This window comes from Danio aesculapii, chromosome 7, assembly GCF_903798145.1.
Source record: "Danio aesculapii chromosome 7, fDanAes4.1, whole genome shotgun sequence".
NCBI lineage: Eukaryota > Metazoa > Chordata > Actinopteri > Cypriniformes > Danionidae > Danio > Danio aesculapii.
In genome coordinates, this window is record NC_079441.1 from 37,136,268 (window position 1) to 37,164,254 (window position 27,987).

The 27,987-nt window shown below is 36.1% G+C and overlaps 1 protein-coding gene across 2 annotated transcripts in view; it reads left to right on the forward strand.

The window, feature by feature from the left end:
* The window catches only part of rhpn2 (rhophilin, Rho GTPase binding protein 2), a 43,361-nt gene that overhangs the window by 3,779 nt on the left and 11,595 nt on the right, over positions 1 to 27,987 (forward strand). Inside the window, exons 2-12 of one of the 2 annotated variants that reach the window (XM_056461819.1) lie at positions 1,260 to 1,375; positions 12,153 to 12,281; positions 19,026 to 19,101; positions 19,517 to 19,594; positions 20,373 to 20,497; positions 21,437 to 21,603; positions 22,216 to 22,403; positions 23,659 to 23,815; positions 24,380 to 24,499; positions 26,308 to 26,502; positions 27,258 to 27,334. In XM_056461819.1, the coding sequence (XP_056317794.1) occupies positions 1,260 to 1,375; positions 12,153 to 12,281; positions 19,026 to 19,101; positions 19,517 to 19,594; positions 20,373 to 20,497; positions 21,437 to 21,603; positions 22,216 to 22,403; positions 23,659 to 23,815; positions 24,380 to 24,499; positions 26,308 to 26,502; positions 27,258 to 27,334 (1,428 nt within the window). The remainder of the gene's footprint in view (positions 1 to 1,259; positions 1,376 to 12,152; positions 12,282 to 19,025; positions 19,102 to 19,516; positions 19,595 to 20,372; positions 20,498 to 21,436; positions 21,604 to 22,215; positions 22,404 to 23,658; positions 23,816 to 24,379; positions 24,500 to 26,307; positions 26,503 to 27,257; positions 27,335 to 27,987) is intronic. The other variant, XM_056461820.1, reaches the window with a different exon arrangement.

Genomic DNA, 27,987 nt, shown 5'->3' on the forward strand with positions numbered 1-27,987 from the left:
TACTGAAATGTGTCTGTTATATTGTTTTCCACTCCCAACTATACTTTTATTAGAGCTGGGCATTTTGGCCTAAAATTTAAATCTCGATTAATTGAACAATTTAACCAGATTATGATTAATGAACGATTATTTTATTTCTTTATTAATTGTTTTTGCCCTCATAGTTCACTCACAGATTTTGTACAGCAAATATGCTTGCATATCTGCTATCTATAATTATTTATTGAACATCAACATTGAAGAACTGAAATTAAAACACACACTGCCTAAAATGAACAATCACTTTTTCTCTAAAAAAATTACTTCTACTTTTGGAAACAAAATTAATTTCAGGTTCATATTAAAAGTAGAAAATAAGCAGTATCTCTTCTAAATGAAATAACTCTTTTATATCCTGTAAATAAAAATTCATGCAGTGCATTTCTTGCATCTTCTGTAAACAAATATTTAATGTAAACAAATGATAGTTTTAATGGAATGGAAAATATGCCGTCTCAAAGCATCTCTTGCACAACTTCCAATCCTTTTCAATGTACTGCAAAGTAAGGCACAAGAATGGGTCCATCATCCTACTTGACCAATGATCAGATGTGGCTGCAATGTGTGGCCATCAGAGCAGGTGTCACGTGACTCCACGTGTGGTAGGGAAAGTAATTGAAAAAAATGGACCTTGAATAATTAGATCGATTATAGGTTCTGAATGTCGATTTTGATTAATCGCCTAGCCCTGACTTTTATATAGTAATTTGTCCTTATTAATCTGGCCTTTAGTTAGACTGGACTGAAATAAAATAAATAAATCCCTTCAAAGCTATTGCGTTTTATTTATTTAAGTTGTTTTTTTTTTGTTCAAGTAATGGACATACCTTTAGAAATAAATAAGGGTTAAGATAAGAGCTTTGGTATTTTAATCATTTTAGATTGATACCAGTCTGCTATAAATCAAACCTACTCCCTGAGCAATCAGATTTATGACAGAAACTCTCTGTATAGGTGTGTCTGGGTGGGAAATTGATCTTGTTACGTCATGTACTCACGCCACACCTTAATAGCATAACAAAGTGTATGTGTTGTCTGGCATGTGCTTGTGTTTTTATCATTATAGGCACATTATAATGCATGCCATTGTGGTTTATAAGGCAGTAAAAATATTCACAGCACATGTATAAAAAATCTGGCTGTAAATTCACATTAGATTGAAGCTGTGGCCTGTAAAAACCTGTTGTTAATCTCTTTCTTTTCATCTCCTTCTCTGACAGGGATGTAATCCATTTGCTCAGACGGGTCGCAGTAAGCTGCAGAATAAGAGAGCAGTTCTCAACCAGAAAATCATCAAGCAGATGCGGATGAGAGCTGGAGCTGAGAACCTTCTCAAGTAAGTCAAGCACCCTTATATGTGGACACAAAGTCAAGCGCTCATTCATCACCCTCACCTCAGGTGCTGGCCTGTGTGATATGCAAACATGTGTAGGAAATCATTCCCAGAATTAGATGTTTTTAAAAAAATGTCAAGAAGAGACCATGTTCTTTTTTTCTTTTATTTTGTTTTGGTTACACAAAAGCATCTGTCTAGCACTGGACCGTAGAGCCTGGCTCCTTTCTCTGTAGGGTAAATCCATGCCTTGTTTTAGAGGAATGTTTTGCTCTTTGTGTGGTGATGTTTCAGTCAGAAGCTTTCTGCTAACCTGTCGCCAAAGAATTTCTCAGTGTGTGAGCGTGTGGAGAAACCAGGGTTTGAAGCTCATGTGCACTTGAGCCTGACAGTCAGGCGTGCCTTTAGCATTCTTACCTTTTAGATTTGGAGTTGACGATAGACACATTAACATTGTGTCTTTGTTAAAGCTGATGACTAAAGAGACTGAAAATGCTATATGCTACATTTAGATTTATCAGCACCTGGAGGCTGAAACATGAAATCTTTAGCTTCAACTCAAATATAAATGAGCTTTCCTTTTATTTATTTTTTTTTAGATCTATTAGTATGTACTTTTTAAAAAAATGTAGTATGTTTATTTATTTATTTTTTTTTAATTCTCAAGCAGCCAGCTGTCAACCATGTATCGCTTACACCACTTTGAATATTAACAGCAAGTCATTCATGCATAAAACTATAGGTGATCCAGATGAGAGAGGAAAGAACTGTCTGACTGAAAAACATGCAAAGTAACATGCAAAAAATTTTCATGTTGTGTCTTTGGAGTACTCATTGGGCATCTATATAAATACACAGTAGGGCTGCTCGATATTGGAAAAATCTGATATCGCGATTATTTATTTATTTATTTATTATTATTATTATTTTTTTTTTTAAATATTACAATATTAATAGTTTTAAAGGTTGACAAGAAGTTTTCTGGGGGGGTCTAACAGTATTCAGGTACAGAAATTGAATAATCATGCTTTTCTTACTTTTTGTCTCGTGTCTTATACCTAATAATTCCTAGATCAAGTAACTATTCTTTTGTTTAAGTGGTTAAGTGTTTTTTTTTCTTAAAATCTCCTGAGGGGAAGGTGAAATAATTTTGTTTTCCCTTTTGAAATGTAGATATTTGACTAGAAACAAGATAAAAATTCTTAGTGAGAAGCTTTTTTTTCTGTAAATCATATAGATTCTGTGTAATTACAGTAATTAAATACACTTCTGTAGCTCCTAGTCAACTGTAGTTCAGACTCAACAATGCATATCTTGCGATGTGACTATTGTGAATGTGCACATTGCGATTAATAATGCTGAAATGATATATTGTGCAGCACTAATACACGGTAGTCAACATTTGAATCATAAATGTTTTTCGAAATAGTCCTAGGACAAGAGTGGATGTTGTTCAATAGTTGTTCAATAATTATTAATTAGCATGTTCATAATTGTATAAGATATTTTCAATTGTATCAGTTTGTAACTAAATCAATATATTCTAAATAGAGATTACTTTCCATGGCCGAAACTGAGAGGAAAAAAAAAGATTGCCCTTTTATAAAAATTAATTACATAATACGTTTGTTTCAAAAAAGCATAGTATCTTCAACTGGAATGGCTTAATTACAAAATTGTCTAAAATTATTATGATTATCTTTGTGTGCGAGGATCTTGATAACAATTATTTTGAGCATGTTATGAACGTTTAGAAATTAGTCTCTGTTGATCTTAAAGGCGGCCTGCAGTGTGCTTTTAATGTCATAGTTTAAAATATATATATATATATATTATTAAATTTAAAAGTAATAAGTATTAACTATTTATAATTAATATTAAAAAAATCCTGTGATACAGACTGAATTTTCAGTGATTGCTCAAAATGACTGTGTTGTGTCAAGAAATCATTTTACAGGACAGGGAAGCTCTTACTGTACTTTGGATGGTAGGACATCATTTGCCTGATTTTTAACTGACCAGCACTACCAGACTGCTAGATTTCTATCAGTTTCTTTCAGGGAACCATTTATGTAAATGAAACCCGAGCCGATAAGAAAGACTGACATCTTATCAGCAAACACCCACATTCATACCTCTGCATGCGTTCAGGAAGGACAGGTGTTTGTGAAGTTTGCCGAACTTCTTTTTGCGTCTTGTTGTGAAAACCGCAGCTTTTACATTACATTACCCTCTCAAAAGCTTCCAATGTTTTCTCTTTGCGATGAGCACACGCTGTAACATTGGGCAAGCTGTTTGCCATAGGGACGTTAAGTGTGTCTGTCGTTTCCATGGTTTGAAGGGCACACCTGCTGGGTTGGTCCTTGGAGCAAAGCATTTGATTGGCACTGTGACGTCAAAGTGGCTTTAAATCTCAATAGAACAATGATGTTTGGACACGCTCTTAAATAAGATACCCTTAGTGAGGCTCCTTTGTTTTGCTCACTATGTGTTGATATGATGTTAGGGCTGTAATCCAAGTTTGTTGAATTTAAGGTATTGGCCATTGGCTGCCGTTCAGGCATGAGTGAGGATACACAGGTAGATCCTTTGCGGAAGTTTTGCACTTGATAAACGTGACGTGCATGTAAATTCTCCTCCCTCTTCACATTTGCGCCAATACTCACTAACTACAGTTGAAAAATCAAACACACATTAGTGTAATAAACATCTATTGTTAATAGGGTTTGTTTTCACAGTTTCTTCCTGTAAAGTACTTTTCAGCACAAATAAAAATCAGTCACTATCGGAATAATTAATAAGTAAATGAAAATACAGAAAAACCTGGTGCTTTGTGAAGGTTAACTTTTACAGTGAACTTAAGTATCTGTAATATTCTAGAATCTGAAAGTGCAAGCAAAATCAGTGATGTACAGTATTCATTAAATGAAGATGCTTTATAGTGATGCTAAAGGAAGCAAAGATACCTCATTTCACTTTCTTCAATTCCTCTGTCCTTGCATCTTTTTCCTTGCATCCTTCCCTGGAATCCTGAAGGGGTGAAGCCAAACTGTAAGGAGAGGAAGCAAGGAGAAGAAACAAGGATGCGCAAATAACAATTGAGAAGCACCCAGTAACAGACCATAAAACAAACACTTTTTTTTTACCAAGTTTTACTTTCTATTTTACGGAGCAGCCATGTACGCACGTACATGCGTGCGTGCGTGCGTATGTATGTATGTATGTATGTATGTATGTATGTATGTATGTATGGATGGATGGATGGATGGATGGATGGATGGATGGATGGCTTCCTACAGGTTTGAAATATACTTACAGTGCTAGAGGGATTGAAATACAGCATTTACACACATCCCATAAACAGTTAATTATATGCGACAAACAAAACATCATAAAAATTTTTTCAATTTTACTTATTTTGACACGGTTATACACTGTTTCTTTTCAATGGGTTAACGTAAAAAAGGCTGTCCACTATTTCTCTTACATTTATGCTATTCAGGAGCACCCACTGACAGGTAAAATCAACTTCTCTCTCTTTCAAGTTCAAAGCAAACTTGAATGCCAAAGAATTTTAGATATAAAATAGCCTATGCAATATAGCCTAATGACGTCAAATTACAGACTAAAAATTATAATAATTACAAGATTAAAATGTGTAGATTATTTAAATTGTTAAAAGGCAAATGCATTGATTAACCATTACTAATGGTGTACGAATATATTTTGCAGCCAGTTTAGACCAGTTATTTCACCCTCTCAGAGTATATAGTGAAGTTTTTCTGAGTCATTTAGATTCAAGAATGAATTATTGATTGTTTCAATCGCTCTTGCGACTGCGCACGCTCTCAGCTGCAAAGCCTAGCGAAAGTAGGGTTCAATAAAAAGGTAATGCAAAAGCACATTAGATTAAGAACGACAGCTTCAAAAAGCAAAAGCCGAATCCCGGACATTTTAGGAAATTTAGAAACCCAGACAGATGAATTTAAGTGCCAAAAAGGAGTGTCTGGGTCTGCAGAGCATGTGAGACTGTCTGTGGGAGTGTTGACGATTCACGCTTGCACAGAACAAAACGGGTAAATGCGGGAGGATATTTTTATAGTAATAGTAATAAATGTGTTACTAAATATACTTGGGCAGCCATTAGACTTTACTTGGGCGGACCGCCCAGGTATATTATGTGTGGGAAGCACTGGTATAAATTTATTGTTTAAAAATTAAGCATTGTTTTTTACTACATGTGCATTCTTTTTATTTTTATAATAATTTTTATGGGTTTTTAACCTTTTAATGGATAGAATAGTGCAGAGAATTGACAGGAAATAGTTGGGAAAAGAGAGAGGGGAAGGGTCTGCAAAGCTTCTCGAGTTGATAATTGAACTTGGGTCACCCTGAGCACCATGGTGCTATATGTCGGTGCACTTAAACACTAGGCTATTGGTGCTGACACACGTGCATTAATTGAATAAAAATAGTCTGCACAAATTGAGAAATCCCCTCTAATCATGGTCTTTATTAATATTTCAGTCTAAACGAATGTATAAATAAAAAAAATATATATTTTACTATTACTTAACTTTCATTTTGGTTATCTGGTTATTTTATTTACAACAGAATGCATTCTCATAAGCCTGGAAGATGTTTTCAAAAGTGCAGTTAACATTCTCCGACTCCAGACATCTGCAGAGATAGTTAATTTAGAGTAGCATTTACCGCAAACCGACCTCTCTAAGACACTGAAAACACTGTTATCATGAGCTGTTCACTGTGCTGCGCATCAGATTACATGTGTATATAATTACAATGCAGTCTTGATAATCACTCTGAACTATATCATGTTCTCAGCCAGTGTAAGAATTGCCAAGTGGCGAGTAACAGTTTTTCATACAAAGCACTAAATGTGAAGAGTGCTGTTGCCAAATATGTAAAAACTCTTACTTGCCATAATAATACATTACTGATATTATTTACCATTACGCATTATTAAAATCACAAATAACTGTTTCTGCATCTGCTGAAATGAACAAATAAACTATTGAATCCTATGACAGGTACACTAGTGAGGTCATTGCAGTGCTGTTATGTGAGTGCTAATGACCTGGAGGTCTTCTATTTACCAGTCTGTTTAACATGTCCATGCAGGCATCAATACACGTCAGCAAACAAAGTTAAAATTAGGCATTTTGAGAGGTGATGGTATTGCGTCTCTCACACATGCATGCAAACACGCCTGAGGATCTCTCTGTCGATAGTTTGCGAACACTCTATGTGCTTTTGTTTAATGTGAGTCAGATCTGAAGAAGGCCTGGTATGTATTGTAATGATATACATGAGTCAGTTCGGTCTTCCTTAGAGCCGGATGTCTGCGTGTTTTACGTTACCTGAGCTCATTAAAATTGTGATGGGTGGGGGTTTGGAAGCTTGCTCGGTCTCTTTACCTTCCATTCATAGCTGCTCTATCTTCAGAGCCCATCTTGAATGTTCCCTCATTCATGGCTCTCAGATGCGTGTGGTTCAAAAGAGAAAGGACAGCAGTATAATAGATTGATTATAAGAAGTCGTCTGCTTTTACTAACCTTGTTGCCTCCCCACATGCTTGCCCTAATGTCTGTCTGTCTCTCTCTTTCTTTTTCTTTCAATTCAAAAGTGCTTTGTTGGCATGACTGTGAGTGCAATATTGCCAAATCAATCAACAGTAAATATACTGTACAAACATGCAATTTTTAATCTCTCTCTCTCTCTCTCTCTCTCTCTCTCTCTCTCTCTCTCTCTCTCTCTCTCTCTCTCTCTCTCTCTCTCTCTCTCTCTCTCTCTCTCTCTCTCTCTCTCTCTCTCTCTCTCTCCCTCCCTCTCTCTCTCTCCCTCTCCCTCTCCCTCTCCCTCTCTCTCTCTCTCTCATCTAAGCGGCTGTTGTCCACATTCTTGTGTGTTTGCTTGAGTGAGCTCACTGGACCGGTTTCATCGAGTGCTAATGTTGTGGGGTCCCACCCTGCCAACGTGACTCTTGAGTTTGTTTACAGAACAATGCAGTGTACATTTCAAGAAAACTTAAGAGATTATCTTTGCCTTCTTTTGCTGTTGAAACAAAACCACTGCATTATAATAGAACAGTGTTTCTCAACCACGTTCCTGAAGGACCACCAACATTGCATGTTTTGAATGTCTCCTTTGTCTCTCACAGCCAATACAGGTATTTCAGTCTCTGCTAATGAGTGGTGGATCTGAATCGGGTGTGTTTGGATAAGGCAGTGCTTCTCAATTCCAGTCCTCAGGCCCCCTGCCCTGCACATTCTGTATGTCTTACTTAATTAACTCACCTGATTCAGATCATCAGCTCGTTAACAGAGAGATCCATGAACTGAGTATTGTGTGACAAATAAGAGAGACATACAAAATGTGCAGGGGGGTGGGTTACTGGAGTTCAGAAACACTGGGTTAGAGAGACATGAGCTGTTTCTCAATATGCGTTCTTCAGAGGTCTTGCATACTCGTGTTCTCGTGCATCGTCATCATCAGCTGCCAAAGTTCAGTTCCAATACTCAAGACCGCAAGAACAGAGGACGCGCGAAACTTCACCGGATGTGCATCGGAAGCACCGATGCAGACTTGAGCAGTGAACTCGCTCTAGAAGTCCCAGAAGTCATTGCGACTGGAGGTGGGAAGCGCAGCATTTTATTTAGGTTTATTATTAAAGTTCAGAGATATAGCTTATTTATCTCAGGAGTTTTTGCCTAAATGAAACGGTGAATATAAACATTACCACAAAAGTCTTAATAAAGGAATAAACATTAAGGGTGTTTATTTGCTGAAATTTGTATTGAAATCAGTTTGATTTATATTGTGCATCATATATTTGTAAAGTCTTAATGCATAGTATATATATTGAAAAGGGGAAAAACAATAAATCGTTGTATGAATGCTGTAATGTTTAAATAATTATCCATTAAAAACGCGTGAGGGTCATGCGACCATCAGGAAGAACAAAGCATCTCATTTCTCAGAGGATGCGTTCTCTGTTCTCGTGGTCTCCAAAGTTCGTTCTTTCGAGAACACCTGGCAAGACCGGTCTTCACAAGAACGCAAGTCTGTTCTCTTCGTTCTTGGAATTGAGAACATGGTCTATCTGAATTGCATACTTCCATACTAAATAGTATGCTAAAAAGAGTATGCAAGCCAAGTATTATGTCCCAATTCATAGTATTCGAAAACTGTTTTAGAGAATTATGCAGATGACCTACTACTTCCGGCGAGATTCTGAAGTGCGCATCCAATGGGCGCTATGCTATCTCACGATGCCACGTGAGGGAATTCATGAATGGGAGTGATCAACTGATGTGGGTAGGTCACATGATCATGACAAATAGCGGATGTAGTACGTCCGAATTCCATTAATACTACTCACATTCATACTGTATAGAACAGCGGTTTCCAAACTTTTCAGCCTGGGACCCCCCCATAACCCAGTTATGTGTAACAGTGTTACAGTCTAACGACCATATAATTTTTTATATTCATTATTAATTTAATTTAATATTAACCTCACTTAATGAGGCAGGTGGGCACAGTGTTTACAGCACATTGTTTAATTTTAGAGACCGCCACTTAGAGATTGTCCTCTGTGTTCAGTTGTGGCCTTTGTTTTTAATGTACGAATGCCGCAAAGGTGTCAAAGTTGAACATTTTGCCATAAAATCAATCTGCTGCAACTAATTACGTTGTTTTGTTAAGAATAACTCAAGGGTTCGCAATCCATTGGAAAAAAATTGAAAGGCTGATGATGGTTCGAACGGTCATGTAGCAAATTCAAATATAGTACATGCTCAAGCAGTAGGCGATTTCAGATGCAGCCATGGACATTGTGCAGAGCTAGTTGTCCTCCAGGAATGTGGTTAAGAAACACTGCAATAGAACATGTGAAAAGCAGAAGTTCAGGTCAACTCCCACTCAGGTGTATCTGTACATGCGGCTTCATGCGTCACATCAGTGAGAGATGTGTTAGGTATTCAGCAAAGATGAACATGACTCATTCAAGTTATGTTTATTACTGTAATGTTAAAGAACATCTTGAATTGCATTAAGACAAGCTTTGGGGACAAACTGAAATAAGCAATCATGTTTCCACATGTAACACAATAAAAGTAAATCATCATCATGCATCCTTATTTCTATGCAATTTTGTGTATTTTTTTTAGTTTTTATTACTTCAGTTTTATTTAAAATTTTAACCCTTTGGTATTGCTTTAATAAGCCTGGGACACGAAAAGCTAAGGTCAAAAAACTAGCGACAGTTAAAAACCAACTGTGCTGTTGCCTCATGTCAGCTGCGTCAGGTCCTGTCTGGACCAAAAAGCTGCACAGGAACACACCAAACAGACAACAGCCGACTGAAATGATTTAAGTTTAACTTTTTACAATATTTCCTGTTTCAAAGCAGCTTTACAAAAGGTGCAGATTATTGCATTACAATCAAATGAATGAGAATGTACTTTCTGCTCCTGTATGAGAGGATGCATCTATCCATACCCGCTGTATTATCATTTCACAGTAAATCAGAACTAGTTGCACAAATACAAACCGTAAACAAAGCAGTATTTACATATCATGTTCACAATACTTTGTAGAATACCATAGAGAGAAATTCTCATGCAAATATCTCTGATTATCTGATAATCCATATGGCCTGAAAATATTTAAGATGAGGTGACAGCCGACTGCTTTGAGTTCCCTCTTGATTTGCATCGTTTTGCTTCTTCAGTTTTTGCTCTCACACTTTGATTTTTAGCAAAACCGCCAATCAGAGTTCTCTCTTTCACCAACAGCCAAGGCCAATTCTACATGCTGAGTTGGGCAATTCACTTTGCCATGAGCCAAATGAGAGGTGATGTGTTCTAATAATCATCATCATCATTATTATATAGTATCCCAGGACAGTTTTTGATCCCCCCCGGGAGTCTGGAAGAACTACAAAGTTTGTGATTTGAATAGAAACAATGATTGATTGTTGAAGCAGTGATTGATTGTCTGGTTCGGCTCAGCTGCCAAAACCGACCTCCGTAGACTACAGTGAATAGTCCGGACTGCTGAACGAATCACTGACTGGCACAACCCTTCCTACACTTCAAGAACTGTACTCTTCCAGAGTGAAAAAAAGGGCTCGCAAAATCACTCTGGACGCCTCACACCCAGCACACTACCTGTTCCAACTGTTACCGTCTGGTCAGCGCTTCAGAGCACCAAGCACAAAAACAGCCAGACACAGGAAAAGTTTCTTTCCTCAGGCTGTCTACCTTATGAATAGTTAAATATTCCCCTACTGTGCAATAAATATGTGCAATACTTTCTCATACGCACTTGTACACAGCACCTTATATCAATATACAATGCAATACTTTCTACATTCGCACTTGTACACAGCACCTTATAACCTGTATATTTATAACAATCTGTACTTACAGGTTTCTTGACTAACGGCATCTGTTTAATGTTATCATTTTTATTTTATTATTATTATTTTTTTCATATTTATTTTGTGTTGTCACTTTATGTACACTGGAAGCTTCTGTAGCCAAAACAAATTCCTTGTGTGTGTGTGTGTGTGTGTGTGTGTGTGTGTGAAGCACACTTGGCAATAAAACTGATTCTGATTCAGATTCTGATTCTGATTCAGATAATAGATCCAAACAGACATGCTCAATTTGCTCTTGCTTCACTAAAAAGAGTTTTGAATAAAATTCATGTAGGAAATTGGGAAGCTATTTGAATATAACTCTCTTTATAAAATGAGTTTGTTTTGGTTACTGTGCATATAAATTCCAAAGCCTTACTGTGCGTACATGTGTGTGTGCGTGTGTTTAGCAGTTTACTGCACACTTTTTATTTTGTATTTGTACCACGTGTTCTGGGAGCACAAAAAACACCAAAGGGTCCAGTCTTAAAGGGCATTGATGATAAAAATCAACTTTTGTAAGCTATTTGGAACTGTGTGTAGGTATAGTGTGTCCACTGTCATATTGGAGTAATAGAAACCCAAAAAGTCTCTTTTTTTTAATTTCCTGATGTTAAAATAAACCATAAATCCCAGAGATTTTGAGGCCCACCCCAACGTGATGGAGTGCGGTTTTTCCCGCCCACTGATTGATTGACAAGCGCCCTGTTTCTATAATAACGTGTACACATGTCAGCAGAACACTTTTTTTTTTATATAAAGAAACTTGGAATTAAAATATGTGTTCTCTCTGTGATTTTCTAGAAGTTTAAAATGTTTTTTAAACAGCATGTTTGTAACCGCTGTAATCACCACAGCCACATCATTTCAGAAAGACTTGAATAAACTCCATCACAAATACATCAAATAAACTTAATCGCTATTTTTGGCTAATGAGCGGTATTTCAGTTTCATCCGTGTCTGTCTCTATCACTGACTGCTGTTTATCTGCTGTAATGCAGGAGAAGCAGACACGCATATGGGAGCGGTGGGCGGGGAGAAGCAGCTCATTTGCATTTAAAGCCACAGGCTACAAAAACAGCTGCACTGTACTCAGACACCAAAATGGACAGATTGTGGAGGCTATAGTAAATAATCTGATGGGTATTTTGAGCTTAAACTTTACAGACAGATCCTAAAGACAGAAAAGAGTTCTCTTACATGTTGTCAAAGGTGTAAGATATGCGTGCCTTCTAAACCAGAGACATTATGAAATTGTATCACTTGTCCCGTTATAGATTTAGTTTGGTATGATCTTCGCTTATCTTTTTTTCCCCTTTCTCTCTCTCTCTCAAGGGCGACTTCCAATAATAAAGTTCGGGAGCAGGTGGTGCTGGAGTTGAGTTATGTCAACTCAGATTTACAGCTTCTTATGGAACAGCTGGAGGGACTCAACAGCTCCGTGGAAGTTTATCAGAACGTACAGTAAGTACACACACGCTCACACACACTGTAGCATTGATTAATGAAGTAAGATACAGTGAGAACAAGTTCATGTCACAGAATGATCCGCAGAGACAGAATGCCCAGTTACTGCTCACACACAGTTCATCTGGACACACAGAGCCTCCCTGATGAGTTACAGTAATGCGAGGGGTGTGTACAGAATGATTAAGAACTCTATGCCCTGCATTATCTCATCTGTACTGTCCTAGGAGGAAATTATCTGGAATGTTTTTAAATATGGTTAGTGTGGAATTGAGAGAACCATATGGTTACTGATAGCTGAAAGAGTGATCTCATGTGCCAAAATATGTCATAAAACACAGAATGCCCAGGGGGTCTTTAGATTTTTGTTACAGGTGTTTCAATTTCTCGGAAATATGCAAAGCTTTTTTTGGAATTTCTGTGTGATTCCACGTACTGTAGGCAATAGAAGATATATTTCTTCTGAAATGATGCACATTTAAGAAGTGCTTCAGTTAACTGCTGCTTCACTGCAAAAAATGCTTTTCTTGCTTAGATTTTTTGTCTCGTTTCTTGTCTGAATATCTATATATTCTAAAATCAAGGTGTATTTTCTAGACCCCCCAAAATTGTCTTGGTTTAAGAAATAATATGCCTATATTAAGTTAGCTTTTTCTTAAAGAAAGCAAAATCTACCAATGGGGTAAGCAAAATAATGTTATTTTAAATAATAAAAAACATACATACATACGTACGTACGTACATACATACATATGTATATATAAATGTTTTTTCTTAGATGTTTGGTGACATGTTTCCAGAGCCAGACTTAAGCTTGGGATGCACAATTATGCTGCATGTTATGAATCTTGGCACTGATGTTTTCGAACAAGAAATTTAAACAAGATTGACTTGAATGTTGCCTTATTTAATATAAGTGATTTTCAGTGCACATTATTATAATTTTTTAATTTTTAAAGAAATGCGTCTGTGTGAATCTTGACATGATATTCATCTTTTTAAGAACTGACAATAATGCGCCCCCTCCACCAATCTACCACTTATGTGGGATTTCAGCAATTAGCAATTGACAAAGATTCTCCAATCAATTCCCCTTGGCTTATCAGTTGATTGGTCAGTCATCTGCATCGACTTGAGTTTCTCTACATTAATCAGATTCCTAATAGAAAGCAACTCTATACAAAACTGGTCAGACGGGTTTTTGAATAAGCGGTTTGACAGGTTGATGATTCTAGTGAATTGTCAGGCTCATTCTCCCTTCACACACATGCCACATGTGTCCTCATTCCCATTGCAGAAGAAAATGTGAGAATTTGTTTTCCTTCAGCTTTTCAATTTGAGTTTATAGTATATATTATTATTATTATTATTATTATTATTATTATTATTATTATTATTATTATTATTATTATTATTATTATTATTATTTATTTTTATTGTTTTTATGAAAAATGTCATTGCTTAGAAAAGGTATATCTTATGGCAGATGGAGATAAGATAAAGAAAAATCATGTAATCTTTATTCAAGGACGTTCAAGTGATCCTTTTGGGATCCTTTTAAATGAAAAGATTGAAAGGGGACCGCAGTCATGCTTTTGTGACTGTCACGCTGTGGATGTGTTGTGTTTAGTTTGCAGGCCTTGAGTGTTTCCTTGGTTACGGTTAGATTCTTGTCCTCTTTAAATCCTCTCTAAGCCCTCGTTTGCCTCTCAGACCGCGGTGAGGGTGAATATGTGTGTGTGTGTGTGTTCACGTGTACACACTTGAGTGTTGTTGGCATCCTTCACTGTCTGTCCTGATGTGAATAACATTCTGCAAAAGCTCAGCCATATTTTCAGCTCAAACCCTTGCTTAACTGAGCTGTGTTGGCCTAGTTCTTCATCGGGATTTGCTTCATAACATGTTGAGGCTTACTACCACCTCTGGTTTGTTCCTCTGGGCCAAACACTGATGAAAGAGTGTTTATCCCCTTTGCCTGGAGGGTTGGTAGTAAACCAGAAAAACCTCCTGCAGACATCTGCACCTGATTCTGAACCCCTGACCTACATATGCAATTACAGCTCACTTTAAAGCTGTAAACATGAGAGACTGACAATTGTTTTTTTTCTGCTTTTTAGGTATAAGTGTGGTATTGGTTAAAGGTATAGTTCATCCAAAAAATTTATTTATTTAATATTTATTTATTTTAAATTTTTTAATATTTATTAAAAAAAATTCTATCTATTTATTTTTTATATTTATTTATATATTTTTATTTTGTCTATATAATCAAATTCAATGGAGTAAAAAAAATTGTTCACTATGAAAAATAATTATCAAGATTGCATTTTTGCCACATCGCTCAGCCCTACCAAAAAACAATTCTTTTTTCCATTTTTTTACTAAATATACATGTAATTTATAAATTCAATTTCCATTTGTTTAAAGTTGATCAAGAATTGATAATTTTAGATGAATTTGGATAATTCTGTATGGTAGGGCTGTATTACTGTACGTTCACACCGAAAGCGGCGAGAGCGTCAAAGTTGCCGAAAGTCATTCATTTTCAATGGGAGTCGGCGACGATAAACGGTGCGGCGCGACACTTCTTCGCCGGTGTGGGCGTCGAGGAGAGTTGAAATCAAGTCAACTTTATGGTAATGAGCTATGACGCAGTTCGGCAGTAAGCAATCGAAATGTGGAAGTCCACCGCTTGAGAGGAGTCCAGAGAACACAGTCACTGTGAACTTTGGTTCCGACCACAGTGGTTTGATTATTGCGGTCGTCGGATTTCCAATTATTTGCAATGTTATCTTACAGGAACATGCATTAAAAAAGTTACTGGCGAGTTACTGATGTGCATTAATGTTATATATATTTATTTTTTCTTCAAAAAGCAGGAATCTCATGCGACAATACAAAACAGTATTGCTGCTTTAGAATATTTCAGACATATGAACACATATTGGATAATTAAGTGGAGCAAAGCCACACCACATGCAACTCGATCTTCCATTGTTAAATGAATTTGATAATAAGTGTGCAACATCTTCATGCTAGAAAGCATGTTTTATGCAGGAATGTAACTGATACGATATGCTGCTGTGGCCCCTTTAAATACGAGATCAATGAAGCGAATTTTGATGCTCTCACCGCTGGAGCTGTAAAGGCAGACAGCGTTGTCGTTTCAGTGTGAATGCACAGTTCCTACTACTATTACTTCTACAAATAATAATAGTAATAATAGCAACACTGAATCACTTTGAGTAAATAATTACATATGGTACAATAATCTTTAAGCTACAGATGTTAAGTTTATTGTGCCCAAATGGCTTAAATTAGCTGAATTCTTACACAGTCACAGGCTAAAAGGTAAAATTCGGAAATGACTACACTATGTTCTGAACGGTAATGTCTGATCAACCATTGGACATTGCGATATCGATGCTGAAATGATATATTGTGCAGCCCTACTGTACACACACTTCCACCCCTATTTTGTGCAGACACAACGTTTATAAATGAGACATCTGGTTATGATTTAGTTTAGCACTGCAAATGTTTATTTTTCTTCAGATTTCTACAAACTTTTTTTTATTTGTCCTCTTAAACAAACAATGCCTATCACTTGAGTGTGATAACATGTGAAAACAGGCACATTCCCATTGGCGTAGTGTTATCACATGTGTTTCATGCACAGAGATTTAAACAGAACAAGGTCTTCCTGTAGCTAAACACAATGTACCATTCTCCATTGCACCTGGTTGCCAGCTTACTGTTTTTATGTGTGTGTGTCTGTGTGTGTAAGGACAGAACCACATTCTTTCATTTCTTTCATGCCCCTGGCCTGCACCCCCCTCTATCCCTCTCTGTCTGGTTTTGAAACACAAACTTTTCTCATGGCCTGAAGAGCGTACAGAAACAAAACCAGTCCTCTGTTCTCAGTGTCTCACTGCTGTGGACGTTCTCTGCACTGTGATTGGCTTGCATTCTTTGAAGTTCTCATTACGCAGTGCACTGAAGAACGTGGTGGATGCCACAGCACAATGTTGTGATGAGTGCTTTGGTGTTACACTCATAACATGGAAGTCATGTTGTTATGATCTAATATTGTTTCCAGTAGGAGAATAGTATTACAGTAGTGAACATTTGAAGTTGATTTAAACAATTATAAAAATTGTCCTAAGACAAGAATGGTTGTCGTTTAATAGTTTTAGAACAAATTAGATAAAGTTTTGATCAGCTTCAAATGTTGACTATAAATAGAGTGCATTATCTGTTCCTAAATTACAGTGCTCCGCATATATAAGTACACCCCTCACAAATCTCTTTTTTAAATTCATATTTTTAATAGGAAGCTCTACAATATTATATTTGTGCGTATACTTTAGCTCCAGATTTGGCTTCAGTACTGACTAATCTAATCTAACAAAATAACTTGGTACAATAACAGTCCAAAAACCAGGACCCTCAAATTTATAGGTTATAAAAAAATATTAAATACAAATTTTAAAAAGAGAAAACATCAAGAGAAGCGAAAAATTGAGTTGAAACTTGGGTTGTAATTTATTTTGCAATATTTTGCTTGGATTTAATTGTATTATCTTTTAATTTCTAAATATGTTGGATGTCTAAAATATTATTTTAATAAATATATCTGTTAATAAATCTGTTTTGTTTAAATCCACCAAAATACATTGCTTATATTCACTGAGAAATGGAGAAAAATATTAATTTTCAAAATGGGGTGTACTCAATTATGCTGAGCACTTTAGATGAATAAACTTCATTTTCTCTGTTTGCTCATTGTGTGTTTAATTTGGTTGTACTTTAATTTGACTGTGCTTTAATTTGTTAACATTATTTAATACACTGTATAATGATTTACAGTAATTTTCTAGCTTATTTATAAATGTATGATTGTTCCCTGATAATGTTTTTATTGTGGAATGTTAATTAGTGCCAGTTCATTAAAACATGTAAAGTACATTTAAAGGGATAGTTCACCCAAAAATTAAACTTCACTCACTCAAGTTGTTCTAATCCTTTATGAATTTCTTTTTTCTGTAAAACACAAAATAAAGCTATTTTAAAGCAGGCTGAAAACCTGTAACCATCAGTGTTGGGGGTAACGCATTACAAATAACAAGACTTGCGTAATAATCGTACTTTTCTAAGTAACGAGTAAAGTAATGCATCATTAAAAAAAATAAGTACTAATATTTGAGTTACATGTTAAAAAAATGTAACCTGAGTTACTTTTTTGATTACTTAATACGCTTTTAAAAATAGTTTGCTGAATTAAAATTAGTGTAATCACAAGTCTTACATTTCTTTGATGGAAGTATTCTCATTACTTTAAGCACATGGAATAAAAGGTGGTATGGTAGGTGTGGGTTATACAGTGTGTCAATAAATGTATGCTCCTTTATTTTATGAACAGAAAAATACCCTGCAAGTTCTGAAAGAGATCAAGCCTCAGCCAGGTCAGAAAAAGTAACTCAAAAGTAATGTACCACATTAGGTACTTTTTGTGGAGTAACTCAATATTGTAATGCATTACTTTCTAAAGTAACTTTCGCCTACACTGGCAAGCATTCACTTCCATAGTAAGAAAGATTCTATGAAAGTCAATGATTACAGGTTTCCAGCTTTGTTCAAAATACTTTCTTTTGTGTTTAACATAAGAAAGAAAGTCAAACTGGTTTGAAACAAGAGTAAGTAAATGATGACAGAATTTGCATTTTTGGGTGAACTATACCTTTAAGTAAAATGTTTTTGTACATAACTGTTAAAGCTATAAAGTTTTGAGGCTTTAAGCTATTTTCTAAATAGTTTTTAAAAGCAATAGTTCTTTAATTAAGAAAGAATAAGCAAATATGATAATGTTGTGAAATGTGATTATTTAAAATGACTTGTTTTAATTCTTTAAACAAAAAAGCCACAGTATTTTTCAGGATTCAAATAATAATCAACAAAGTTCAAATCCTTTTACAGCATTACACTTTTTAATGGATCATTTTAATGCAGTCTTGCTTAATAAAAGCATTATTGTCTTTATAAAAAATAAAGCATGGCACATAATGCATTAACCAATGTTAACAAATCAGAATTCTCTGTTTATGTCTTTTGGGATTTTATTTACAGGCATATTTGCTTTGTCATTTCCTCTGATCCACAATATTTCTCGCAAGCATTTCCCAGAACCGCACTGGGGCTGAACTGTTATCAGTCATCTAGACGCAATCAGGGCAGGCCAGGACTGCCTCTCATCAGCTCACACTCATGTGTTCTCTCATCCGTCTTCACCCAGACTGCTTTCAGCTCAGGCCCATTACTAACAGCAGCACCATAGCAAACGCATTGACACCACTAAAACAATTGCATTGTATTGTGCTAATCTAAGTTTGCAGATTTGCACATGCACCTGTGACCCAGGCAACAGGTCATTACTTTTCTACAACTCAAGTGGGTCAATAGGCTTGTGGGGGTAAAGCGTCCTTTACTCTGTTATCAGCTGATTCAGTCTTAGAGCTAATTAAAGATTAGAGAGAATAGTTGTAGTATTAGTAATGTATGACAGGGGTCAAATACAGTTGGACATGTAAGCATGTCTCACTTCTGAGTCACCGAGACAGGAGGAGGACTGGCATTTCTAAGTCAACCTTGAAGTTGTACTGTTTCTTACAGAAATACTGAATGTATTCTCATGATGGTTTTTCTAAATTCAATTCTGTTCTCTCCATGTATTTCATTTTACAGAGAGACATCCAGCATCCCGCTCATTCCTCTGGGACTAAAGGAGACGAAAGATGTGGATTTCTCTGTTCCTCTCAAGGTCTGTTTCTTTCACAACACCCCCTCAGTGTTTACCTCAGTTATAAGGCCTGCAGTCAGGTGGCTTTCAAAGCTTTTCTGAGTGGAAAAGGAAAGTAGGTCACAGAATAATAAACAGGGACTCAATAAAACTTTAATAAGTCTTGATGAATTCCTCTTATTGTCTCGTAAATATATGGGCGTTGAGATGAATGTTGAGAGATGGAGATCAATCGGATGGATTTTTGTTTGTCTCCGATCTGTAATTTAGGCAAACTGTAATAACATACTCTTTTACATGTGAAGTTATGACAGTATGTCATTGCAAGTCTGTTTTTCTAGAGACAGGTTTAACAAGGCGAACAGGCCTGCAAATATGTGATCATGTGGTGTCTTGTGTATGGATTAATGGGTATAAAAATGATTTATTTGAACAGGACTTCATCCTGGAACACTACAGTGAAGATGGCTCAAACTTCCAGAATCAGATCGATGACCTTATGGACCTAAGACAGGTATGATCTTCCCTCTGGACTTTAAGCTTTAATTACACAGTGGAGCTTTCAGTGTGTGATGTTGAATGACATGTTACACACATAGTACATAGTGTACAGTCAGTGTGTCTTTTGGGACTCAAGTAGACTTTACACCACCTACTGGTGGTTTTTACATCATATTTAGTATTTATGGAATGTGTTATTTATTTTTTTGTAAAATGTGCCATGTTGGTTGATTTGTTGGCAATATTGGTTGAATTGAATATTCATACTAGATAAAAAAAATCGTTCATTAAACCATGTATTATACATTAAAAAGGATAGTTTGCCCAAAAATGAAAATTTACTCACACTCAAGTGGTTCTAATCCTTTTAGGAGTTTCTTTCTTATGTAAAACACAAAAGAAGTTATTTTAAAACAAGCTGAAAACCTGTAACCATTGACTTCTATAGTAAGAAAGATTCTATGGAAGTCAATTGTTACAAGTTTCCAGCTTTCTTCAAAATACCTTCCTTTGTGTTCAACAGAAGAAAGAAAGTCAAACAGGTTTGGAACTAGTGAAGAGTGAGTAAATGATGACAGAATTTTCAGTTTTGGGTGAACTATACCTTTAAGTCAAAATGTTGTACATAATTGTTAAAGCTATAAAGTTTTGAGATTAAGCAATTTTCTAAATTGTTTTTGAAAGCTTCAGTTCTTTAATTAATAAAGAATTGAATATTCATACTAGATAAAAAAATCATTCTGCGTTAACCTATGGGTCTTAATAACGCTGGTAATGTAAATGTGTTTCAGGCTTGTCGGACACCCAGTCGCAATAATTCTGGTGTAGATTTGATTGCCAACTACTTCAGTCAACTTTCCTTCCTGGAGACTCGTTTCTTCTCCCCTACACGTCAGATTGGCATTTTTTTCACGTGGTAGGTTGCATCTCACCCACACCAGCAGTTATAAGTTTGTAATGGATTTATGCTGTACTGTATCAGCTGTAAATATGACAACACATTAGAGGAAATGCAAACTGGAAACAACTGGTCCAACTGGGCTGTCAAGCTGGCTTTGTTGTTTGTTTATACAACAACTTTTTGTTTCATTCATATGCTAGGGACAAAATGAGGTGACGATAAATAAAAGAATAATAAATAAGCAGGAGAGATTAAGCTGAATTATTAATAATGCGATGACACTTTTTAAATAAGTTTCCATTTGTTAACATTAGATAACAACATTACATAACATGAGCTAACAGTGGAAATATTTCTAAAGCATAGTAATGTTAATTTAAGTATTTAATAATAATGTTGATGTTATTTAAGGCACTTCAGTTAACGTGAGCTAACACTGAACTGTATTTGTTCATATTAATGTTAGCAAAGATTAAATCAATATTGGAACAATTGTATTTGCTCATTGTTAGTTAATATTAGCTTATGCATTAAAGATGTGGAAACATTACTCATCGATTACTCATCCTCATGTAGTTCCGAACGCGTGTTAAGTTACTTTTTTTTGAACAACACAAAAGCAGATATTTTGAAAAATATAGAAAACCGGCAACCATTGACATCCATACTAAGGGAGAAAATAAAGTGGAAGTCACTGAGTGACAGCTGGTTTTCAGTATTCTTTGAAATATCTTCTTTTGACTTCAGAGAAGGAAGAAACACAAAACCGGTTTGGAACAAGTTAAAGGTTGAGTAAAAGATACCAGAATTTTCATTTTTAGGTGAACTATAGTTTAGACTTATGAGACTGTAAAGTACAAATCCTAATAATACAGCAAATTAAGCATTATCACTGACTTTGAATCATCTGTGTGAAAATGTTTAACACACTGTTAATTTTTTGTTCCTGCACAGGTATGACTCCTTCACTGGCATGCCTGTGTGCCAGAATAACATCTCCCTGGAGAGAGCCAGCATGCTCTTTAACATGGCAGCGCTCTACTCACAGATTGGCACTCGTGCTGACAGACAGACACAAGCAGGACTCGAGGACGCCATCGCTGCCTTCCAGAAATCTGCAGGTGAGAGCTTTTGAGTAGGTTATTTATCAGTAAGGATACATCGGTAATGTGACGCATAACTGTGCAGGAATGTGACTAAAATTGTCATGATGACTCCTGCCTCATGAGATCAGAACATATTTTCAGGTTTTGGTTGTGTTTCGGGGTGGAGTGAGCATGATGTAATTCTTCCCCCTCGACAGCAGATCTGTCACAAGCTCATGGGAACTCGGTGGCTTGTGTTGGTTTTGTAGCTGCCTTAAAATAACAGCTGCATAAAGAGAGCTTTGGCTGTCTTTCTTAAGCTATCAAAACATCCAACCCCGCAGCCTTTCATCACATAGAATGTTTTGTATATGTCCACCGGAAAGAAGGACCAAATATAATCTCTGTCTCTTCTTCCATAGTTGTGATTATGACAGAGATTGATTGGCACACTGTCCCACAAGTGTTTTTTTGCCTGTAAGATCTCTGCACTTACAAATTAACTCCAAGCACAGTTATACAATATGCTTGGAAAATCTATGTCTGTATGTTTGTTATTCCTAGGCTGCACATCACATTTGACCTCTCCTATTCACTCTGATATTAAATTCTATCCTTTTTTTTTATTTTGTTCTCGTTCTGCTGCAGGTGTGCTGCACTTTCTGAAGGAGACCTTTACACACACCCCCAGCTATGATATGAGCCCTGCTATGCTGAGTATGCTGTTCCGGCTGATGCTAGCACAAGCGCAGGAGTGCCTGTTTGAGCAGATCACTCTGCCAGGAATCCGAAATGAGTTCTTCAGCCTGCTCAAAATGGCTCAAGAAGCTGCCAAGGTACTTGTTTAATGTTTTCAGCTTGACGAAAAGGCTGGAAAGGGACATTACTGTTGGGTTCACCTATATATTTGAATCAAATTGGTTATCAAATCAATGTTAAAAGTTTGTACTATGTTTATTGGTCAAGGGTGATATTGGTTGAGATTTAAGGCAAATGTGTAGTTATCTAATTGTAATGTAATAAATGTAAATCTCAAAATAAACTAGCATTAGCAGAAAGATTTACATTGTTTACATTTAACAGGGTATCGGTGGGGTCTTAAAATGTCTTACATTTCAAAAACACAATTTTATGCCTTAAAGTCTTAAATTGACTGAAATATTGTCTTGTATGTCTTAAATCATTTGTAAAAAATGTATTTTTAGTAAAGCTACCCAAACACATCTCAGTAAAACTTTTAGAAACACTATTCCTAACTTATGTTATGTTGAAGAAAAATGGATGTATACAACTAAGATCTGCTTTTTTTGAACCATTTTTAAAAAAAATGTGGCTAAAAAATAAACTAAATAACTAATAGATTTTTATTTCTGCTGGGCCATTAAAACAATCAATGCATTTATCCCTGTATAAGTCTGAAATTGCATGGTCTTAAAAAGGTCTTAAAATATCTTCAATTTGACTGCAAATTTGACTAGCAAACCTGCAAAAACCCTGATTTAATAAGGCTAAATGATTTTTGTAAATATTAAGCAGTGATTTTGGTTTAATCTTTTTTACTCTGCTTATACTACCAATTATATTACAAAGGCCAGTACTTTATCTTAAAGAAATCAGTTATTTTATTGTGCAAAGACATTTGTAATTTGATATAAAAAATCTTCTTATTTAAATCTTATTTCTTCTTATTGTTTAGTTAATCAAAACAATCCAGTGCTAAAAATATTAAGCAGGGCAAATGTTTTCAATATTGGTAATAATGAATGCTTCACCAAATCAACATACTTGAATGGTTTCTGAATGATCGTTTGACAGTTTTATTAACACCCCAATAGTGTTTCTCTGCTTTTTTCACTTGTTTAAAATTATTCATTGGTGAGCATAAGAGACTTTTCCAAACCATATAAATAATGTAGCGAACTTTGTTTTTTATTTTATTTTGATGTTCTCACTATTCTAACTATTATTCTCGGTATTGGTAAAAGGGAACATTTGGGTTTTAAGATTTAAGTGTGTCTGTTTTAAAACCTAGAGTTCCACCTCTGTCTGGAGTGGTCGTGACATTTAGCCTTCTCTTCTTTCTGTTCTCAGGTGGGAGAAACCTACGCTCAAGTGCACCAGTCCATGATCGAGACCCCCATTAAGAGCAACGTGCCCTTTTTCTGGACCACCATGTCCCAGCTCAAGATCAATCACTACGACTCGTTGGCCCATTACTTTGTGTCCACCGCTCTGCTAGACCACCAGTGTAAGTCAAGCAGCCAATCACAGCTCTTGGCCACCTTTAATTGGCTGACAGCCCACTTGAACTATGAAAGCTTACCTTTGTGTCTCGTTCATAGAAACCGTTTCTTTTTTCTTGGGAGAGTAAAGAAGGATTTGGGTATCAGCCCATTTGCTGCAATTTTATTCCGGGGAGTTTTATTTTTTTTAAGGACGATAATAGGGAGGCAAATGAAAGGCAGAGACAGTTCAGTATCTCAGTCTACTTTTCACAGTATGCTTATAGACTCTGCCAGAACAAATAGGATTATGTAACATTTTTGTTGTTTTTCAAACAGTCACCCCCCATCCCCCTCTCCTTCTTGTGTTTTTAACATCTCCATGACGAGCAGTTTTGTCTATTAATGAGCTTACACACACACACACACGCACACACACACACACACACACAATGGGATGTGTAAATGCCATCACATTTAGCATGGCCTCAGTGGGAGGCACTAAAATGTACAAGAATGTACAGTGCATGGATCCTGTTGTATTGAGCAAAACAATGCAGTGTTTAAATATGGATGTACTGTATGTGTAGTGAACCCCAGTGATGATGAGGACAAGCAAGAGAAGGCTCTCTCACAGCTGTATGATGCCATGCCAGAGGGACGCTCTCCTCTTGACATTCTGAAGAACAAGGATGAGAGACGGAGGATAGGTGAGAGGCTCTTATGTGTAGACAGTGTTGGGTAAAGTTTTTTTTTTTAAGTAATGTACATTACAAACTTAAATGTTTTACTTGCATTCTTTCACATTACTGTTTTATGTTATTTTTAGTGCTGGGCAAAAATTGATCACGATTAATCGTATCTAAGATAAAAGTTTTACATAGTATATGTTTGTGTATTATATATATATATTTATGCATATGTTATACATACATACTGTAGCAACAACACTATACATAACAACTTTGTTACATGGATATTTAAATTTATATATAATTTGTATCTTACACTGTTTTATTTTATATCTAAATATAAATAACAATTTCAAATATAAGCATGCCTGTGTGTATTTAAACTCATCGGCCACTTTATTAGGTACACCTTACTAGTACTGGGTTGGACCCCCTTTTGCCTTCAGAACTGCCTTAATCTTTCATGGCATAGATTCAGTAAGGTACTGGAAATATTCCTTAGAGATTTTAGTCCATATTGACATGACAGCTTTACGCAGTTGCTGCAGATTTGTTGGCTGCACATCCATGATGTGAATCTCCTGTTCCACCACATCCCAAAGGTGCTTTATTGCATTGAGATCTGGTGACTGTGGAGGCCATTTGAGTACAGTGAACTCATTGTCATTTTTGAAGTAGCCATCAGAAGATGGGTACACTGTGGTCATAAAGGGATGGACATGGTCAGCAACAATACTGAGGTAGGCTGTGGTGATAACACAATGCTCAATTGGTACTAATGGGCCCAAAGTGTGCCTAGAAAATATCCCCCACACCATTACACCATCACCACCGTCTTGAACCATTGACACAAGGCAGGATGGATCCATACTTTCATGTTGTTTATGCCAAGTTACCATCCGAATGTCGCAGCAGAAAAGACTCATCAGATCAGGCAAAGTTTTTCCAATCTTCTATTGTCCAATTTTGGTGAGCCTGTGTGAATTGTAGCCTTTGAATTGTAGTAGAATTGTAGAAATTGGAGCCTGATCTTAGCTGACAGGAGTGGCACCCTGTGTGGTCTTCTGCTGCTGTAGCCCATCCGCCTCCAAGGTTCAACGTGTTGTGTGTTTAGAGATGCTCTTCTGCATACCTCGTAACCTGTAACTAGTGGTTATTTGAGTTACTGTTGCCTTTCGATCAACTTAAACCAGTCTGGCTATTCTCCTCTGGCATCAACAAGGCATTTGCACCCACAAAACTGTCGCTCACTGGATATTTTTTCTTTTTCAGACCATTCTCTGTAAACCCTAGAGATGGTTGTGCTTAAAAATCCAAGTAGATCAGCAGTTTCTTGAAATACTCAGACTAGCCCATCTGGCACCAACAAACATTCCAGTTTCAAAGTCACTTAAATCACCTTTCTTCCTCATTCTGATGCTCAGTTTGAACTGCAGCAGATTGTCTAGACCATGTCTACATGCTTAAATGCATTGAGTTGCTGTCATGTGATTGGCTGATTAGAAATTTGCGTAAACGAGCAGTTGGACAGTTGTACCTAAAAAAGTGGCCAGGGAGTGTATAATATACGTAATAAAAATACACAATACACACATTTAAATTGTTAAAACAACTTTTATTTTGGATTTGATTAATTGTGATAATTTTTTTCCCAGCACTATTTTTTTTCTCCTTTTTTTATAAGTAGGTTTAAGATTTTAATATACTACAGTACTTAAAGAAAATAGCTTTACCCAACACAGCATCTTGACCTGTCAGACAGATGTAAATATGGTATAATCCACTGTAGCACACCAAGATAATATTTTTTTCTCCCTGTCACTTAGGTAAAGCTCATCTACAGCGCTCCATCATGGGACACGAAGAGGCTATCCGCACACATTGTCGCTGTCGACACCTGCAAAAACTGGACATCCTGAGTGACATCCTGCACGCTAGCCTCAATCGCTCTCTCACTAAGTTTGAACAAAATGACAAGGAAGACGAGTTCACAGACTACATGCTTGCACCAGATATTATCTGTAAGTCAGAGATGGACCTCATTGGAACCATCATTTTTTTAGAACAGAGTCAGAGTTCAAATGTTTAGTGATCAGTCAAGTAATTCACACTACACTTGTGTCTTATTAAAAAATCATAATTCAACACTTAGCCAGAATGTAAAATATATATAATCTACTTCATTTTTCTGCATCACTGCAATACTGTAGTTTATTTTAATTTAGATCTATGCTCATGCAGTGAAAGATCCACCTTTTGTTGGTCGCATTTATACAGTGGCGTTCCAGTGGTTATGATTTCCACATCCTAACTTTGGAACAGTTGCATTCTCTGTTAGTTTCATTCTCATAGATTTGAATGTGGATAATTGCAAGTCATAAAATGGAAAGTATAGCATGCCCGGCTCTTTTCACTAACTCTTATGTATTATAAACATGTATGCATACGGGTGTGTCCCAGAACATTTGAAACGCATTTTCCTACCAGATATAAACAAATGTTTTGTCTTTTCTTAATTTCCCACATGACTGGCTTAATAGAAATGTATGTTATGGGCTTAATACGTAAACTGCATTTCCACTATACTTTTTAAAAGTTTAAGTTTAAAATGGTCAAATCTACTGTTGTTTAAATTTAAAACGGAATCTGTATTGAACACACTCTTTACCAAAGCAATTCAGTTTGAACTGTGCAATTTGGTTCTGTGTGAGATCAGTGCCTGTTATGCAAGTTAGTTTGACATGCAGTAACATTGTTTTCCTTTTTGCTCTGTTAGCTAAAACGGAAAAGAAAGCTGAGATGGAGATTCCAGCGGCCACCAAGGTGAAAGTCACAGACCTTTTCCAGCGGCTGGTATGTGGGTTACTAATTTTACTCAAATACACTTTGAGCTCTTTTCACAGCACATGAACGCTCTTGCAAAAAGGCTTATTAATGCACAAAATAAGTGTCCTGTGAGCTTGTGTGCTGTTGAACAGACCCGTGTTGATTGACTTGTACACACTGGCCAAACAGACGATGGCAACAATTCAAAGTTTACCAAAGAAAACCTGTAATCAGTTTGCAATGACATTGTACTATAATTGTCCATTTCTGTTTGGTCAGTCTGTAGAGTACGATACTCACTGTTTCAATGTACTAATACTAATAACTTTGGTTTGAATATGAATTTGGAGTGGTATGAAATCCCTCAACTACATTTCTTTAAACTTCATACTTCATGCTGAGCTTTGAACAAACTTCTAACCCTTATTTAACTGTGGCTCAAAACTTATCTTACACTATTTGTCCGCAAACATTAATGGCTACCTGATACTGAGTGGTTTGCTGAAGGTAAATATGCTGGTGTATTATAAACTTGGCTCCTCCTTAAAACATTTGATTTCCTGAGGAATCAAGTTTCTAGGATTGTCGTCATGTTTATGTTTGTTACTTTTTATTTTTTATTTTTTTTTATTTTTATTTTTTTTGTAGTTATGTTTACGTTTGTTGCTGAAAATAGTTTT